This window comes from Helianthus annuus, chromosome 4, assembly GCF_002127325.2.
Source record: "Helianthus annuus cultivar XRQ/B chromosome 4, HanXRQr2.0-SUNRISE, whole genome shotgun sequence".
NCBI lineage: Eukaryota > Viridiplantae > Streptophyta > Magnoliopsida > Asterales > Asteraceae > Helianthus > Helianthus annuus.
The window spans coordinates 128672378-128693381 of record NC_035436.2 but is presented as its reverse complement, the minus strand read 5'-3'; the positions used below and the strand labels follow the sequence as shown (position 1 = coordinate 128693381).

The 21004-nt window shown below is 39.3% G+C and overlaps 1 protein-coding gene across 1 annotated transcript; it reads left to right on the top strand.

The window, feature by feature from the left end:
* Window positions 1-14161: 14161 nt before the first annotated feature.
* Window positions 14162-20659, top strand: LOC110936801 (importin subunit beta-1). The gene is made up of 3 exons (XM_022179202.2): window positions 14162-14279; window positions 15123-17572; window positions 19607-20659. Exons 2-3 carry the CDS (start codon window positions 15153-15155, stop codon window positions 19803-19805), a joined length of 2619 nt encoding a protein of 872 aa, XP_022034894.1. The 5' UTR covers window positions 14162-14279; window positions 15123-15152; the 3' UTR covers window positions 19806-20659.
* Window positions 20660-21004: the final 345 nt, after the last annotated feature.

Genomic DNA, 21004 nt, shown 5'->3' with positions numbered 1-21004 from the left:
AATAATTTATCTTATGAAACGTTTTTAATAAATCATGACGAATAGGATTGTAAATAAATAAAAATAAAATCTAAATGATCTTGGAAAATCCCGACACTCTATGACAAACCCAAAAAAAAAAAAAAAAAAACCCTTCTCTTCTACCCATTCCATTTGGGAGTGAATAAAGCAACATTATAAAGAGTTTTGCTTGCGGACAAGTAAAGATTCAAGTGTGGGGGTATTTGATACGCGCAAAATGCAACATATAAATTATATCAATTGTGGCATAAAACTAACCCTTTTTTAGTACTAATGTTGGAAAAAGTGTGCTTTTTGTCTTCCTTTTGTATTTTCAGGATTAAATGAGCTCAAATTAACAAAAGAAGCAAAAAGACAGCAAAATCTAACATAAATACAAGAAAAGGAACAAAAGTGGATTGCCCGACCCCTCGACAGCATCCTCCCAAGCAAAATAAAGAAGACAGAAGACTGGACACGCCCTCAGCGAGCATGGGGCCGTGCCCAAGAAGCAGCAGAAAAGACAAACTAATAGAAGCTTCTATTGCCCACCACGGGGCCATGCCCAGCGGACACGGGGGCGTGGTCAGAGTACTGCAGGCGCATTTATTGTAATTGCGAATTACAATTAATGAAGAGAGAGAGTGTCAGACAGACACGGGGCCGTGCCCAGGCTTCTGTTCAGCCTATAAATAGGAGTGCTTGGAGCCATTTCAACTCATCCCTTGGCACACCACCTCTCTCACACTTCACCCACCACCCACCACCATCACAACACCATCATCCACCACCATCATCCATTGTCCATCATAGAATGTGTGAGTCGTCTCGGGATCCAAGATTGATCGTAAGAGTTCTTGACAATCAAGGCCATGTTTGCCTAATTAAGTCTCTTACATCACTTGGTGAAGACAAGTGTCTAGTGTAATTCTTTTTATTTTTAATCTTTTCGCTTTTTTTATTTGGTTTTGTATTAATGACTTTAATAACTAGTTTCTTATGTTGAAGGTGATTCTTTCTTATCGTTTGTCCGTGGTGTCTTGGCATTATTTTACTGTCTATATAAAATAAAAGATTTTCACCATTCATATCTCCACGGTCTATATGGAGGTATGTTGGCTACATGGTCAGGGGTTAAGGGAACGGTTTGGTAAGAGTCTTGCCGTTGTTCAGCGTTTAGAGATCCTGCAAGGGACCTGGGTCAAATTTAGTAGGACCTCCTTCAATACCCAAAAGTATTGGATGGCGGGGGTCCAAACTCTTTGATCCCCTCATAAGTTAAACTACTATTAATACTATAACCCGGCTATTTAGGACTGTATCCCTGCTGACTCAGACTAATTAGTCGAGGGTAACGTCACCTTAAAAAGAGGGGCCTACCATAATTTGCATTAATAACTTAATTAATTATCTTTCAATAATCCGACCCTTTAGGATTGTATCCTTGCTGACTCAAACTACTGGGTTGAGGGTAACGTCACCTTCAAAAGAGGGGCCTACTACAATAACTAAGATAATCTCTTAAACAAGTGCAAAAGTGCGAAAATAATCAAAGGTTACACTATACACGAGTCGGATCCAAGTGATTCATCTTGTCTATCTGTTTTTATTTTTATTTTTATTTTTCAGCATTTTAGTTAGTTTTATTTTCTTAGTTTTAAAATCTTTTCTAACATTTTGTTTTGATTAGACATTGAGGATAAACCGGTACTAAAAGCTCTTGTGTCCTTGGACGACCTAGGTATCTTACCAACACTATACTACGTCCACGATGGGTGCACTTGCCCATATGTGTGTTTAGTGTTAGTAAATATCGTGTTTTATAAATTTAAAACTTGGCTAAAAAGTGTAAAAGGGCTTAAAATATATACCTAATATATATAACACCTCGCATGTGACAACTCGAACCCTTGACCCTGATCGTCAAAAGACGAGCATCCTATTATTATTTTACTATTTTACTATTACTATTATTATCATCATCATTATTATTATTATTAGATAATAAACTACGATAAGAGGAACACACCGTTTAGATGATAACCCGAATCCGACACATTATACACACATCCATGTTTACCTATTTATTTACTTACCGTCATAATTAAGTGCTAAGTTAAATGGATTAGTTCCTTTAAAAACGAGACCCCTAGTATTATACGGATCATACCTATGGGCTAGGCCCAACCCAACTCCCCAAACCTAAAACCCTACCCTATATATATATCCCCTTAATAAACCCCACCCCATCTTTTAAACATTGAAAACCCTAAAAAGAATGCAATCAGCCGCCAACTCCCTTCCCCTTGTCTCTCTCTCGACCGCAACTTCCGGTGACCGGAGATCGGAGCTCCGGCGAGCCGCACATCACACTCCCTAACCCTCCTCCTCCCTCTTCCACACTAACACCCACCATAACCCCTCTCTTTCTCTCTCTCTCTCTTGCATCTGCCGATAGACGTGGCTCCTCCGGCGACACCACAGCCTATCCCCCATCTTTATTTTCTTTAAACACCACACCCCAACCTCCCGTTCCTGACGGCAGTAGAGCTCCGTCGCTGATGATGATGGTTTATTGATGGCGAGGTGATGATGATCGATGATGCTAATCAGTAGTGGTGGAGCTCCATGATAGTGACGACAGCAACAGCGGCCGCACCGGCGACGGCGACGATGGATCAACGGAGCGGCGGTCTTCCGACAGTCGACGTTCGATTCCGGCAAGATGGCGAAAACAATAATGGCAGCGAGCACCTATCCACCCTCAAATCGCTTGGTTAGCTTACACTCATCTAAGTTGTTTTTAATTCTCTGTGGTCTTGGAATTCAAATGAAAGTGTGTTTGCTTTTTGGTGAAATCTGTGGTTCAAAGTGTTAGAATGTTAATAGGAGACTAGGAGTTTTGGTGTAAAAGGTAAATGGAGTTGACTTGGGTTAGAATTTAATGATGTAGTACTGGTAAATCATAGAAATGATATAAAGTAGAGATTTTACTGGATATTGCATTGTATTGCTGTGTTTCTTGACCCGGTACATAACTGTGAATGTGTGCATAACTAGGATGGTTGAAATGATGATATCAGTAGTATGTTGGTGTATAATTGCTATTGTTGGTTTATGTAAGATAGAAAATTTGTTTTGAATTTGTGCTCCTAGGACAAACTGTTAAGATTTGATCGTATGATTGTTGATTTAATTGAATTGGGGTCCCCGAGTTTGAAAACATATGATTCTGATTTTTGTTACTTTGATTTACTAAAACGGTGCTAGTATCGTAGTGTTTAGGATGAATCTGTTGGATGAAATGTTGAAACCTCTAAATGATAAACAACTTGAATGACATGAAAATACTTGAAATATGTTAGTTTGATCCGATTTGATGATTGTACGGTATGGGGAACATGTTAGTGAAACCTGATTGGCTAGTACATGCTTATGAAATTTGATTGGCTAGTACTATTCTGAGGAATTCTGGAAGCATCTGCACAGCTGCGAGTCGAGACCTTATGGTTGCGATTCGAGACCTTTGATTGGCAACTCGAAACCAGACATCATGCTCCAGGAGTCGAGACCAGCCTGGTTGCGACTCGAGATCTCATGATCTCGACTCAAGCCCGACTCGAGACTGGGGAGGTTGCGACTCGAGATGTCCTGATCTTGACTCGATACCAGACTCGATATCTCAGTGGTTGCGACTCATAACCGCACTACTTGAGACCTCCCGTTTACGACTCAGAACCCAGTGGTTGCGACTCGAGACCTCATAGTCTCGAGTCGAGACTATCCGGTTTCGACTGGGCTTCCTTGCTTATTTATTGGGCCACAATGTGTAATGACGTGCTTGTACTGTGTGCTACTGTTGTTGCTTAACTGTTACTGTTTGACTGTTCACATGCTAAGAGAGGCCCAAAAACATATATGCTGGTATGATACGTATGACTGTTGCCATCACGGTATATTATACAAAGTGTGTGTATTATATGAAATGTGGATTTATGTGCTACGTGTTAGATATGTGTAATTTATATGAGACGTTACTTGCACACGAACCTAATAAATATGCATAACCGTAATAGGGTATGGTTGACCAACCTTACACAAGTAAATTGTCTGCTGAGCAAACCAAGGTGAGTTCACACACTAAAAGCATGCGTCCCAGGGAGGGACACGGACAAACTGCCATATTTGGAAAATTTACTTTCGAACTATTATTTCCGGGGGAAAAACAAATGGGTACTTTTAAACTACTATCTCCGGGGGAGATACGCTTGGATGTTATTTACACGGGCAAACTGCCATATTTGGAAAAATGACTTTCGAACTATTATTTCCGGGGGAAATACGAATGGGTACTTTTAAATTACTATCTCCGGGGGAGATACGTTTGGATATTATTTATAAATCATAACTAGCAAAACTAAACGAAACTCTATCACCTTAAGTCCCTGCTTACAGTACCGATTAATCGCCGGGGGCGAACGGGTTATTAGTTGATAGCGCTATTAGGTTTGACAACCTCACACCGTGACTGGGGGGGTCGGGCGTGAACTAGTAGACCTTGCAACTTGGTCAATGATGATAGACATTGACTCGGGGCACAACAACTTTACGTCAACAGTTTCGGTATCAACAGTTTAGTAAGCTTACAGATGGGGTAGCTCCCCATAACGTGATTATAAATGGTATATCTAAACAACTTACGTTTTCGAAAAACTAAAACTGGACAACTCGTGAACTCGCCAACTTTATGTTGACACCCTACTGCATGCTTTGCAGGTTGCTCGAAACAGTTTTGGGACGGACATTGCAATCGGCTGGAGTGCGTGGTTTGTAAGTTGCACAATTAATAAACTTGTGGTTTTAAATTACGATATGCTCTCCTTTCCTTTCCGCTGCAAACTTAAACTATGTTTTGAAAAATTTAAATTGGTCACTAATTTTACCCTTGTTTGTGACAATAACTAACCCGTTCGAAATAATCAGTGGCTAAGATCCTGGTCGTCACGCTTCCAAGCGGTGGTACTCCGCATGTGGATTTTGGGGGTGTGACAGATTGGTATCAGAGCCATTGGTTATAGTGAACTAGGTTTAATATATAAAAATATTTTTAAGATGAAAAATGTTTTATATGGAAACCAGACTATAGCCGTTCCTTAATGAAAACCACAACGACACCACACTCCGGATTGCAAGGTTCGTCAGATTCAGGTACTCACATGGTAATTATAGTCCTCGGCATTTACTTGTGCACACGTATATGTGTAAATGTGTATGTATATATGTAGCATATGTGCATAAATACGTAGCTGTATAGTTGGTATTCAATAATGCAAATCATACGAAAACTACGCAACCCTGATGTGCGCTGAGCGGGAGCGGAATCTCCTAACGTTGATTTGAAATCACGACACGTTGGGGGCAAGGAACCAGTTATCCCTAACTCTCTCGCCCACACATTTTCTTTCCGATTTCCATTCTGGGCTAGAACAAACCGACGCGATGAACCCTTAGGAGCCCGCTGCGGGTCCTAGAAAGAAGTTTCGAGAGTAAAGCGACACAGGATAGCAAATCCTAAATCACGCGTTGTTGAGGAAACAAATTGCTATGGCGCAGTAGCACAACTATTTGGTTTCATGTGTGGAGCAACTAGCCAAGATTAGTAGGATCGACAACCTCGTTTACATCCTTTGTATTCGCGTACTTCTTTTCCCCGACTTGAGTGTTGAGACGCGTTCCCTCATCCGACCGATAACATGGATTCTTAAGGCACTTTAGTAAGCCTACACCTTACGGATTTCTGTTTGCACGTCTCAAACACAAGAAGCATGCGCGATGTATGCTACTCATTGTAGTACCCACGATCGTATCGGCGCTTCCATCAATCACGACGCTAGTTCCCCAAATTCCTCGATTACGTGGTGAAACCTTATTCCAGTTCAACCTTATACCTCAGCACGCCCCAAAACCCCGCTAATTGAACCTTTCTTACAAAACGGCATATGTGGAGGCGTGACACAACGAAGACACAAACCAGACAACTCATCGACAAGCACGGTGATCTAGAAACTTACCTTATCCTTCCTTTTCCAAGAGCAGCTATTCTCTGACGAATTTTCTGATCCTGTGAAATCCTTTCACTAGCTTTCGTACGAACCAGCAATTATTGTTTGGGACGGTATCCTCACTTCTGGCGTTTCTTTATCACGACATCCACGTTTCTTCATATAGAAGCCTTGCCCAGATCTCTCTTCGGTTTAGTGAATTCAACAAACTCGACCTGTAGTCGGCAAACTTTCTAGCCCTTGAAATCCAGCAATGTGTTACTTCAATCATACTTCCTCAAAAACCTGTTTTCGGAAGTGTCGCATCGAAACCCCTCAACGACGCAAGCGCCACTTTAAACTCGATCGCACGACTTAGAACAACACACTCCAGCTTGATTTCCTAGTGATTTGAGAAATCACATCCTGCCAGACGTCTTAGTAGTCCCTAAAACCTACAGACCCGCACGGTGACCGTCCCTCTCTAGCTGCTTCTTACTACGCTAACCACATTGACGTAACACTCCATGTCGGCAAGCGACGTTCTTTATTCTAACCACATGCAACTTGTGTACGACCGGCTACCTCATCAACATCAGATAAAACCTTATTGATCCCAATGCCTTTAGGTTTGCCCCAAGTTGAACGCATTGCTTGCGACTACCCTTCTTGCATAATTTCTTGCTACCCGCGTTATGCTTCACGAATTCCATGATCCTTATCCTACCCTATTCCGCACAAACCTCCGTTTGGACGAATTACTTTCTACGAGCGTCACTCGTTGAAGCAACGAGCCAAGGATGCCCCGGAGGTATAAATATATAAAGCGCTGTTCTTCGAACTTGATACGATCAACACCCAATCGCGACTTCGAATTTATCCCACCTTGTCAAAATTTGACGCCTGACTCCTTCGACGACATCTGAACCTACTCCGAGAACCAGTAGGGGATCTGAACGACTCTCACGCTTAACCCTAGAATCTCTACGACACAAACCGCTTTACGCTAAGTTTTCAATGCTCGACTTTTTGGCGTCGCAAGGCCCGCTTTTCTCGTCAACTCAAAGTTCCCGAAAGGGGGCTACTCTACGCACGGTTCAGGATCGGAGCCGTAGTCCTTGCGCTCAAAATGAGGAGACATTACTCGTACGGTACCAACTGCACGATTTACACCGATCACGAGAGTCTCCAGCACAGTTTTTGAACACGTGACAGCACCGACGGGGTCGAACTTCTAAACGATCACGAATGCGCGATCAGGTATCATCCGGACTAGGCCAACATGAGACTAAACCTAAGTAGGTAGGTGTGTTACAGCTTACCGTTCCTTCGAACCTCCTAACCAAACCTGAAACGCTCTAGTAGAAACTCTGCAAGCAGAAAATCCTTCGGCTGAGCCCATGCAGGGCATGGAAAGGCCACTCGAACTCGAAGGCAATTGCGCTCACTACTTTATGGAATGTGTTTGGATTCCGTCTTACGGGAATCATCGAGAGCTTGTGATGGGCGAAGCACACAAGTCCACATGATACATCCCGATGCGGACAAGATGCATCACGACCTCAAGGCCCAATCGGGGGATCATAAATCGTTTGACCAAGATTGCACACTTCCTTGTGAACAAGGGGAACGGCGGGTTTTTGAAACTTGCAGCTGTCTACTTGTAAGAAGCAATTGCTAGGCATGGGGTGCCAACTCCTATTACCTTGGATCGAGACCCACGTTTTGCCCCCGAGTCGTGACAGGCTATGCACAAATCCTTTGGCTCCCAGTTAGGCATGAGCATCGCTGCTCACCCGAATACGAATGGACAAACAAACCGTTATTCCCGGGGGGGATACTTTTAAACTACTGTTCCTGGGAGGGATGCCTCTAAGACTGCTATTCCCGCGAGGAATACCTATCCATATTTTGGTTAATATCCGATGTTAGTTAATAGACTCAACTCTACCACCTTATTAAGGAACCGATTGAGACCGTGACCCTCGAGTGTAACAAGATGTTAATCGACCGAGTTCGTTGGAACTCGCGCCATGGCCCAGAGTATACCTGGGAACAAGAAAAACCAGCTGATGCGCACGTATCCCAAGTTGTCTACAAACATTACTTCCAGCACTGAAGCTACAACTGAAATTTCGGGAAGAAATTTCGAGCCAACAAGGGGATGGTGTGACACCCCACGGAAACTTTTAAACACACTAGCTTGTCAGTGGCTGCGTGCTAAATTTCAGGACGAAATTTCCTAAACTTGGGGATGATGTGACACTTCGGGTTTTCCTGTACGTTACTTGGATGTTATAATTAAATTTGTGGAATTCTATACTATGTGAAATGCATACGAACACTGTGTATCTTAGGCTACATGATCTTACGTGCTATGTGATCTTATGTGCTATGTGGCTTGCATGTTCGTTCTGTGGAGTTTCGTGAAACTGCTTGTGTCTACGTATGGTAATGGAGTCTATGTATATATATGGAGCGTAGTGTATGACGCTTGCTTAAATTTCGAGGACGAAATTCCTGTAACATGGGGAGAATGTGACAACTCGAACCCTTGACCCTGATCGTCGAAAGACGAGCATCCTATTATTATTTTACTATTTTACTATTACTATTATTATCACCATTATTATTATTATTAGATAATAAACTACGATAAGAGGAACACACCGTTTAGATGATAACCCGAATCCAACACATTATACACACATCCATGTTTACCTATTTATTTACTTACCGTCATAATTAAGTGCTAAGTTAAATGGATTAGTTCTTTTAAAAACGAGACCCCTAGTATTATACGGATCATACCTATGGGCTAGGCCCAACCCAACTCCCCAAACCTAAAACCCTACCCTATATATATATCCCCTTAATAAACCCCACCCCATCTTTTAAACATTGAAAACCCTAAAAAGAATGCAATCAGCCGCCAAATCTCCCTTCTCCTTGTCTCTCTCTCGACCGCAACTTCCGGTGACCGGAGATCGGAGCTCCGGCGAGCCGCACATCACACTCCCTAACGCTCATCCTCCCTCTTCCACACTAACACCCACCATAACCCCTCTCTTTCCCTCTCTCTCTCTTGCATCTGCCGATAGACGTGACTCCTCCGGCGACACCACAGCCTATTCCCCATCTTTATTTTCTTTAAACACCACACCCCAACCTCCCGTTCCCGACGGCAGTAGAGCTCCGTCGCTGATGATGATGGTTTATTGATGGCGAGGTGATGATGATCGATGATGCTAATCAGTAGTGGTGGAGCTCCATGACCGTGACGACAACAACAGCGGCCGCACCGGCGACGACGACGATGGATGAACGGAGCGGCGGTCTTTCGACAGTCGGCGTTCGATTCCGGCAAGATGGCGAAAACAATAATGGCAGCGAGCACCTATCCACCCTCAAATCACTTGGTTAGCTTACACTCATCTAAGTTGTTTTTAATTCTCTGTGGTCTTAGAATTCAAATGAAAGTGTGTTTGCTTTTTGGTGAAATCTGTGGTTCAAAGTGTTAGAATGTTAATAGGAAACTAGGAGTTTTGGTGTAAAAGGTAAATGGAGTTGAGTTGGGTTAGAATTTAATGATGTGGTACTGGTAAATCATAGAAATGATATAAAGTAGAGATTTTACTGCAAATTGCATTGTATTGTTGTGCTTCTTGACCCGGTACATAACTGTGAATGTGTGCATAACTAGGATGGTTGAAATGATGATATAAGTAGTATGTTGGTGTATAATTGCTATTGTTGGTTTATGTAAGATAGAAAATTTTTTTTTGCATTTGTGCTCCTAGGACAAACTGTTAAGATCTGATCGTATGATTGTTGATTTAATTGAATTGGGGTCCCCGAGTTTGAAAACATATGATTCTGATTTTTGTTACTTTGATTTACTAAAACGGTGCTAGTATCGTAGTGTTTAGGATGAATCTGTTGGATGAAATGTTGAAACCTCTAAATGATAAACAACTTGAATGACATGAAAATACTTGAAATATGTTAGTTTGATCCGATTTGATGATTGTACGGTATGGGGAACATGTTAGTGAAACCTGATTGGCTAGTACATGCTTATGAAATTTGATTGGCTAGTACTATTCTGAGGAATTCTGGAAGCATCTGCACAACTGCGAGTCGAGACCTTATGGTTGCGATTCGAGACCTTTGATTGGCAACTCGAAACCAGACATCATGCTCCAGGAGTCGAGACCAGCCTGGTTGCGACTCGAGATCTCATGATCTCGACTCAAGCCCGACTCGAGACTGGGCAGGTTGCGACTCGAGATGTCCTGATCTTGACTCGATACCAGACTCGAGATCTCAGTGGTTGCGACTCATAACCGCACTACTTGAGACCTCCCGTTTACGACTCAGAACCCAGTGGTTGTGACTCGAGACCTCATAGTCTCGAGTCGAGACTATCCGGTTTCGACTAGGCTTCCTTGCTTATTTATTGGGCCACAATGTGTAATGACGTGCTTGGACTGTGTGCTACTGTTGTTGCTTAACTGTTACTGTTTGACTGTTCACATGCTAAGAGAGGCCCAAAAACATATATGCTGGTATGATACGTATGACTGTTGCCATCACGGTATATTATACAAAGTGTGTGTATTATATGAAATGTGGATTTATGTGCTACGTGTTAGATACGTGTAATTTATATGAGACGTTACTTGCACACGGACCTAATAAATATGCATAACCGTAATAGGGTATGGTTGACCAACCTTGCACAAGTAAATTGTCTGCTGAGCAAACCAAGGTGAGTTCACACACTAAAAGCATGCGTCCCAGGGAGGGACACGGACAAACTGCCATATTTGGAAAATTTACTTTCGAACTATTATTTCCGGGGGAAAAACAAATGGGTACTTTTAAACTACTATCTCTGGGGGAGATACGCTTGGATGTTATTTACACGGGCAAACTGCCATATTTGGAAAAATGACTTTCGAACTATTATTTCCGGGGGAAATACGAATGGGTACTTTTAAATTACTATCTCCGGGGGAGATACATTTGGATATTATTTATAAATCACAACTAGCAAAACTAAACGAAACTCTATCACCTTAAGTCCCTGCTTACAGTACCGATTAATCGCCGGGGGCGAACGGGTTATTAGTTGATAGCGCTATTAGGTTTGACAACCTCACACCGTGACCGGGGGGGATCAGGCGTGAACTAGTAGACCTTGCAACTTGGTCAATGATGATAGACATTGACTCGGGGCACAACAACTTTACGTCAACAGTTTCGATATCAACAGTTTAGTAAGCTTACAGATGGGGTAGCTCCCCATAACGTGATTATAAATGGTATATCTAAACAACTTACGTTTTCGAAAAACTAAAACTGGACAACTCGTGAACTCGCCAACTTTATGTTGACACCCTACTGCATGCATTGCAGGTTGCTCGAAACAGTTTTGGGACGGATATTGCAATCGGCATGAGTGCGTGGTTTGTAAGTTGCACAATTAATAAACTTGTGGTTTTAAATTACGATATGCTCTCCTTTCCTTTCCGCTGCAAACTTAAACTATGTTTTGAAAAATTTAAATTGGTCGCTAATTTTACCCTTGTTTGTGACAATAACTAACCCGTTCGAATAATTAGTGGCTAAGATCCTGGTCGTCACGCCTCCAAGCGGTGGTACTCCGCATGTGGATTTTGGGGGTGTGACATCGCACACATCTATATATATATATATATATATATATCTAGGGTTAAGTTCACGTACAAATGTCCTTATCGTACATTACGTACGCTACAATCTCAGCCGTCAGATCATCTTCCGGCATTGAAATCGCATGTTGTTTTTTTGTAACAATTTCGCATGTTATTTTTTTAACATGCGATTTCATCAAAATTACCACATGCGAAATTGTTACAAAAAAACAACATGCTATTTCATAAAAAAATTATCATATGCGAAATTGTTACAAAAAATCAACATGCGATTTCATCAAAATTTATCACATGCGAAATTGTAACAAAAAAAACAACATGCGATTTTCAATGCGGGAAGATGATCTGACGACTAAGATTGTAGCGTACGTAATGTACGATAAGGGCATTTGTACAGAACACTTTATATATATATATATATATATATATATATATATATATATATATATATATATATAGGGCCAGGATCATTTCAGAACATAAATATTTACAGAACTCCTAATAAACAACCTTTTTATTTATATATTTTTATGTTTATGATAATTTTATCATTTATTACGTGTATTTTTACGATTACATACATGTTAAGAGTAATTTTATCATTTTTATATGTAATTTTATAATTACACATATGTAAACTAGTTTTTTTACATATATGTAATTAGTTATGACACATATTTATATAATTTTGACAATTAAACATATGTAAACTACTTTTAACATGTATATAATCAAAGAAATACATATAGTAGATGATAAAAAGATCCTAAATACAAAAACTTATATATAAAATGATTGTTTATTAGGAGTTCTGAAAGTTCTGTAGTTATTTAGAGTTCTGAAATGAACTCAACCCTATATATATATATAGGGGGCCGCTAGAATGAGAACCACCTCGAGTTGTAAGAACCGCGAGAACTACTTGATCCGGGGCGAGGTGGACCAATTTTTTTTTTCAAAAACGTAGATGCATGTATTATAAACACATTCGTAAAAAAAAAATTTAAAAAAAATGTCGTGCGTGTAGTTTTTTACACCACAAGTTTGTGGTTTACGAGTTCCGTAAATTTACGGAACTCGTAAACCACAAACTTGTGGTGTAAAAAACTAAACGCACGACATTTTTAAATTTTTTTTTTACGAATCTGTTTATAATACATGCATCTACGTTTTTGAAAAAAAAATTGGTCCACCTCGCCCCGTACGGTGTGGTTCTCGTGGTTCTTACAACTCGAGGTGGTTCTCATTCTAGCGGTCCCCTATATATATATATATATATATATATATATATATATATATATATATATATATATATATAAATATATATCACCCTTTTACTCGTGACGAGTAAGGTATATTGATCACAATAGTTTAAAGTCGTGTTGTAATCTTGAAAATGTATTCTAGAATAGTGGATATGCAAATGAATATCACACGAAGCTAAGAACGCTCAACTCTTTTTTGCCTGCTAAAAGCCAAAAAGGTACAAGATATATTCAAATTATAACACGTGAATTGTTTTTGTAATACAATTATTACATATATGGTATTTTTACCACTTATGTGGCTGAAATAAATGTTTGTGGCCTATGTAGGGTTAACCTACTTGGTAGACGTGTTGTCTCTTAAAGAAGAGATATTGGTTTCAAACCTGGGTATAAATGATTAATTTAAGATTATTGGTGTAATAGAATGAGAGTAAACGTTGCCATTAAAAAAAATATTTGTGAAATTTGATTTTAATGAAATGTTCCTTCGTGGTCCATAATGTATTGTGAGAAACTTACCAATTAGAAGAAAGACATTTTAATACCTTAGTTTTATTATTTTAATACACTTGCTATATAACCATTTCTATAAATTAAATTTTTTAAAGTATGTAAACCATTTTTATAAATTATAGTTTTTCTAAAGTATGTAAACCATTTTTATAAATTATAATTTTTTAAAAGTATGTAGTACATTTTTAAAACGGTACACTTCAGTTTTAATTTTTATCTCTATAAATTATATTTTTTAAAAGTATGTAGCACATTTTTAAAACGGTACACTTCAGTTTTAATTTTTTTAAAGTCAATGAAGTTAAAAAAAAACTGTACTCTTGTCTTATTTTCTCATTCTCATCTTTAACAATTATTACCTGTGCACCGCATATTAGTTGTCAGAAAATCACAATCCAATCCTATCCGTTGATTCTCCAAACAAAAGCACCCACGAGTGGGGCCTCACTTTACAACCCTATTCCACCTCTACACATCCACAGTAATAACGGTGGTCATCCCACACCTAATCACCCCCTATATATTTACAGTAATTAAACACTTCTTTTAATATTATAATTATAAAAATAATATAAATATTAAAGAGACAGATATATATATATATATATATATATATATATATATATATATATATATCATATATACATTTGATGTTCCAGTCTTCTCTCTCCTCTTTCTTTCTCTCTCTAGGGTTTCAAAAGCGCCGCTTTTCGCCCTGTTTTCGCTGATCGGAGTGTGTTTGATAACTTAATCATCAGGTAATTTTCGTTTTTAGGCTTTGTTATCGGTTAATTTCACTTTGATTGATCAATTTGTTAGGGTTTCATATCCGTAAAAGTTGGATCTTTGATCTGATTATTTACTGGTCAAAATCGATTATTATTTCATCATATGATCTCCGCGTGTTGTGTAATCGATTGTTGTTTTAGTTATCAGTTGTTTGAAATTCTTTTGGTTGCAGTTTTATAGGTTTTAGGTTACTGTAGATCGGGATGTTTGTAGATTGAGGTTTTGACGACAAATTTGTGCTTATCTGGTGGTCGATGATTTATATTTGGAGTTGAATTTGTTTTTTATTCGATTGTGGTTGACCTATTTGATGATGTAATGCTTTTGTGTGGCTATGATTGTGGTGTCTATTTGTCAGTTATATATAATAAAGTAGTTGTGTGTTTGTTTGATAGGATGATGTTGGTTTGTTTTATGCTCAGATCTAAGTTAAATTGGTATTAATTATATGTGTCTGGTAGCCAGTTATCGGATTCTGCTTATTAGGGATGTATAAGAATCGTTGAATTTGGTTAATTAATTCGCCCGGTTTGGCTTAGTTTTAAAAAAAACCGCACTTACCGGTTTGGCCGAAAGGACCGTGAACATCCTAACTGCTTATTAGAAACCCTGTTGAATTAGCTAATCTGTTTTAGTTTTTGGGGCTTCTTTTTTGTTGGCTTATATATATATATTTTTTAAATCAGTAACGTTCATACGTGTCAGTTTTACGGCTTTGTGGTTAGTTTGAATGTGGATTTCTTTTTTGTATTAATGTGTACTTCGTGCTGTATGTTTTTAAATAATCTTACTCTGATTTTATGGTGATGCAGTTCCCTCAAAACAGTGTTTACCTAAACGTTATGGCATTGGAAGTTACCCAAATTTTGTTAAGTGCACAATCAGTTGATGGATCTGTTCGTAAGCATGCTGAAGAAAGTTTAAAGCAATTTCAGGAGCAAAATCTATCTGGGTTTCTATTATCTCTATCTGGAGAACTTGCTAATGATGAGAAGCCTGTTGATAGTCGTAAACTCGCCGGTTTGATTCTGAAAAATGCATTGGATGCAAAAGAGCAACATAGAAGATACGAGCTAATACAAAGATGGTTATCACTAGACGTTGGTGTTAAGTCACAAATTAAGTCATACTTGTTGCAGACACTCACGTCTACTGTTTACGAGGCACGGTCCACTGCATCTCAGGTTATTGCTAAGGTTGCCGGCATAGAATTGCCACAAAAACAATGGCCTGAGCTTATTGGTTCACTTTTATCAAGTATTCACCAAGTTCCTTCTCATGTCAAGCAAGCTACTTTAGAAACACTTGGTTATTTGTGTGAAGAAGTTTCTCCAGATGCTGTAGAGCAAGATCATGTGAATAAAATACTCACAGCTGTAGTTCAAGGTATGAATGCAACTGAGGCAAGCAATGATGTGAGGCTTGCTGCAACAAGAGCTTTGTATAACGCTCTCGGTTTCGCTCAAGCAAATTTCACTAACGATATGGAGCGTGATTACATTATGAGAGTTGTTTGTGAAGCAACACTTTCGCAAGAAGTAAAAATCCGACAAGCTGCTTTTGAGTGTTTGGTTTCTATTTCATCAAGCTACTATGAGAAGTTGGGTCCGTACATGCAAGACATCTTCAACATTACTGCTAAAGCTGTAAAAGAAGATGAAGAACCAGTAGCTTTACAAGCCATTGAATTTTGGAGCTCAATATGCGACGAAGAAATAGATATATTGGAAGAATATGGTGGTGATTTCAGTACCGCTGTTTCTGATATTCCTTGTTTTTACTTTATAAAACAAGCTCTTCCTGCACTTGTACCCATGCTTCTAGAAACTTTACTGAAGCAAGAAGAAGACCAAGATCAAGACGAGGGTGCGTGGAATTTAGCCATGGCTGGTGGCACGTGTTTAGGTTTGGTGGCTCGAACCGTAGGTAATGATATCGTTCCACTTGTCATGCCGTTTATCGAAGAAAATATAACCAAACCTGATTGGAGGCAAAGAGAAGGTGCTACTTATGCATTTGGTTCCATTCTTGAAGGCCCCTCTCCGAACCAGTTAGTTCCACTCGTAAACGTTGCGCTGAATTTCATGTTGACCGCTTTGACCAAAGATCCCAACAACCATGTTAAAGACACCACTGCTTGGACACTTGGGAGAATATTCGAGTTTCTTCATGGCTCGACTATGGAGACCCCTATAATTACTGCAGCAAATTGCCAACAAATTATTACAGTTCTATTGCAAAGCATGAAGGATGCACCAAATGTGGCTGAGAAATCTTGTGGGGCCCTTTATTTTCTTGCACAAGGTTTCGAGGACATGGGCCCGTCTCCTTTGACTCCGTTTTTTCAGGAAATTGTTCAATCTCTTTTGACAGTTACTCACAGAGAAGATGCTGGAGAGTCTCGATTAAGAACTGCTGCTTATGAAACGTTAAACGAAGTTGTGAGGTGTTCTACTGATGAAACAGTTCCTATGGTGTTACAGTTGGCACCTATTATCATGATGGAACTCCACAAAACACTTGAAGAACAAAAACTTTCCTCTGATGAAAGAGAAAAGCAAAACGAGTTGCAAGGCTTACTGTGTGGGTGCTTGCAGGTGATCATTCAGAAACTTGCATCATCAGCAGATGCAACAAAATACGCTTTCATGCAATATGCAGATCAGATCATGAATCTTTTCCTTAGGGTTTTCGCTTGTCGAAGTGCCACAGTTCATGAAGAAGCCATGCTTGCTATCGGAGCTCTCGCTTATGCAACGGGGCCCGATTTTGCAAAATACATGCCGGATTTCTACAAGTATCTCGAAATGGGTCTTCAAAATTTTGAAGAATATCAAGTGTGTGCGGTTACTGTAGGTGTGGTCGGTGATATTTGTAGGGCACTGGATGAGAAGGTGTTGCCATGGTGTGACGGGATCATGACTCAGCTTCTTAAAGATTTATCAAGCAATCAGTTGCATCGATCTGTCAAGCCTCCGATTTTTTCGTGTTTTGGTGATATCTCACTTGCAATTGGAGAGAATTTTGAAAAGTATTTGATGTATGCTATGCCTATGCTTCAAAGTGCAGCTGAACTGTCTTCACACACTTCTGGTGCTGATGATGAAATGATCGAGTACACCAATCTTTTGAGAAATGGTATTTTGGAGGCTTATTCGGGGATATTTCAGGGTTTCAAGAACTCCCCTAAAACCCAGTTGCTGATTCCGTATGCTCCACATATTCTCCAGTTTCTGGATCTTATTTACATGGAGAAAGACATGTGAGTTTGTTCTTCTTAGTTCTTTGTGTAATTGGTGCTTTTTATGGTGTTTGTTAGATGTGACTAGGGCTGCAAATGAACGTCCTTGTTTGTTCGTTTGTTAAGAAATGTATGTGTTCATGAACACTTACCAAACGAGATTTTATGTTTGTGTTCGTTTGTTAAGGAAATGAACGTGTTTTTGTTCGTTTGTTAGTTTTAGGAAACGAACGAAAACGAACGTTGATGAACACAAATGGAAACAAACGAACACAAACAAGCGTTCATGAACAAAATATATAATACACCGACACTTATCAATTATTTTATTTGTCGGAATTTTAAAGTATTTAAATAAAATATTATAACTAAAAACGCTAATGAACTATTGTTCATAAACGAACACGTTACCGAAAGTTCATGAACACAAATGAACAAACACGGCCTCTGTTCATGTTCGTTCATTTAACTAAACGACCGAAATTTTTTGTTCGTGTTCGTTGTTTAATAAACCAACGAACACAAACGAATTTCCAGCCGAACTGTTCACGAACTGTTCGCTGAACGTTTGGTTCGTTTGCAGCCTTAGATATGACATGATTTGCGTGTTTGATGGGTTAGATAGTGCCTAGTGGGGCAAAACACCTTCAATGATGAAACATGTTATTTTTACTACGGGTTAAAACGGGTTGGGCTTTGTCGGGTTGTCTTTTAAAACACATTTTGTTTTGTCTAACAATTATTGTGCTATATATGATTAAAAGAGTAAACTGCAGCTTTACCCCCTGGCGATTGGGGGCGCTGACACTCTTACCCCCTATTTTTTAAAATTTTGCTGCCTTACCCCCTGTCTATTTCCAATTGCATCAATCTTGGACCCGGACCTAAACTCTGTTAAAGTCGACCGTTACCTACTAACGGTCAACAGGTAAAATGGTCATTTCGCCTCGTTTTTACTTAACCCCCTCATTTTTTTACACCCTACCTTTTCTTAACCCTCTCATTCTTACATAGTGTTATCTTCAATTTCTTTCATTCTTCACTCTCTCTCTGGATCTCCTCTGATTTTCTCAAATTCCTAAAGAATTTAAAGGATATGGAACACATGTATACATCAGTTTTAAAAATGGCACAGACTAAACTTCTTGATAGAAGTGAACATATGTTTTTTGGTTCTCTTAACCCAATCAATCTCTCCATTGCTGTTATCTAGAAGCAAAAACCTTTACTTGTAAATCGCCATTTCAATCTCTCTCTTGTTATCTATAGATTCAAATCTCAAATCTCGTTCTCCGTTTTGTGTTTATCATGACGATTATTATAGCTACAGTAACATTCATTGTCGGAATTTAGCTCCGCTTTACAGTAGATCCGATCTGTATGACGTTTGTTCCGCACATGCTAGATCCACATTTTTTGGCGCAACTTTAGGTTCCGATGACATAACGTCCGTCGTTCATGATTAAATGGCGAGAAACTTATCGTTCACGCAACAAATCGCAGCGGTTACGGTCACGTGTTCTGTGCTGCTAGTGGCGGTTGCGTTCCTTACAGGTGTGCAATCCGCTGGAGAAGAGGAGTGTGTTAAGGGTGTAAAATCTTACCATACCTCTATCTGGATCACAGAAGAACATCCATCAAAGTTATGAAAGGCATATTTTTGAGGGTGATGATCCATTGTCTGTATGTCTGGCAGAGAATTGAAGGAAGAAGACTACTTAAATTGTCAATTTTAGAAACCATAGGGTGTAAAAAGAAAGGGTATAAACGTCTCACATTCAAACTAACAGGAAGATGATGTCGTTAGACTGTAGGGTCCAAAACTGATGCAATTGGGAATAGACAGGGGGTAAGGCAGCAAATATTTGAAAATAGGGGGTAAGAGTGTCAGCGCCTTCAATCGCCAGGGGGGAAAACTGTAGTTTACTCGTGATTAAAATACAATATAGTCTATTTTTTGATAAAATGGAGGACGTTCAACTTGTTTGATTTATGTCAACCCATTTGACTGACCTGAAAGCTATCCATTAATTTTTGATTTGAATTGGTGTTCAGGGATGAAGTGGTGATGAAAACTGCAATTGGTGTTCTTGGAGATTTAGCTGATACTCTTGGAAGTAATGCTGGGTCGTTAATTCAACAATCTCTTTCAAGCAAAGATTTTCTGAATGAGTGTTTGTCTTCAGATGATCATTTGATCAAGGAATCTGCTGAGTGGGCCAAGCTGGCCATCAGTCGGGCCATTTCTGTTTAAGGCTCTGTCTGTTGGTACATACTCTTTTTTTTCCTTTTCATGTAGAAGTCCGTGCATGCATATGGTCGAGTCGGGGTCAGGGTTAAAGTCCAAAATTGCATTCAACGGTCGGGTCAGGTCAAGTCAAGCTGGTATGCGCTTGCTTCATGGGAGTTTCGGGTGATCAACTTGTCACCCGGTGCGAAATAGTAATATTTCTGGAAATCAGGGCTGGAGTCGAGTCTGATTCAACATGTTATCCTAGTGGTGGCATACAGTGGCTTTGGTCATCGGGGTATAGGTCACAAAGAACACATCATGGGTGGGTGTCGGTTGGGGGGGGGGGGGGGGGGAGCACACATTTTAGGCACACATTGCATTTTGCATCATACATTTTTTTTCTTTTTCATTCATACCATCTTTTTAAAATCTTTTTATTTTTAGGGTGTCGGTTTTGAGTCTTGCATTAGTCGTTCTCGTGTGTGTGTGTCACATACATTCGAGAAGTTGAAAAGAGTTTTTGCATTGTCTGTTTTCATCAGTAGGTTTTCCGTTTCAAGTTATTGAAATACAATGGATTCATGAAAGAAAAGGTTGAAGCATATATGTTTTGAAAAGTGTAAATCCTATTTTGATTCCCAAATTGTAGTAAATTGGCATTTTATAGAGGAAATGTCACACCTTGTGATGAAATTTGTGTGGGAATAGAGGATTTTTATTAAGGTTGGTTGTTGCTTGGTAGGAGATGGATTACTTTTTGTAATTTTGGGCTATGGTATTTTTATTATTTTGCTATCAAGTGAAACATTACAACAACCTCATATGGATTTGTGTGAATGCCAAAGTTTATTTGTACTGGTTTCTTTCCGGTTTTATGTATCTTTTCCTATGATTAGTCTTTTGTTCTTGTTTGCGTCGACAAGAAATTACCGCCAAGCAATTAGTTTTTGGGTTGCATAATATGTTCAATTTACTCCCGACTTTTTGTGCGTTACTTAGAAAAGGAACTTTAAGAACTATAAAACGATAAAGAGCGTCAATGATATCACACTGCTTATAATGCTGCTTTTTTTCTTTTAAACAAGTTTTTGATTCTTTTCCTTGTCCTAAGCATACAAAGTTGGTACACACAACCTAATGAAGGCTTTTTATTGTAGTCACATGAAGCAAAAGTCTCAAAACATGACTCTTATCACCTTCACCTTTATCAAACAATTGTG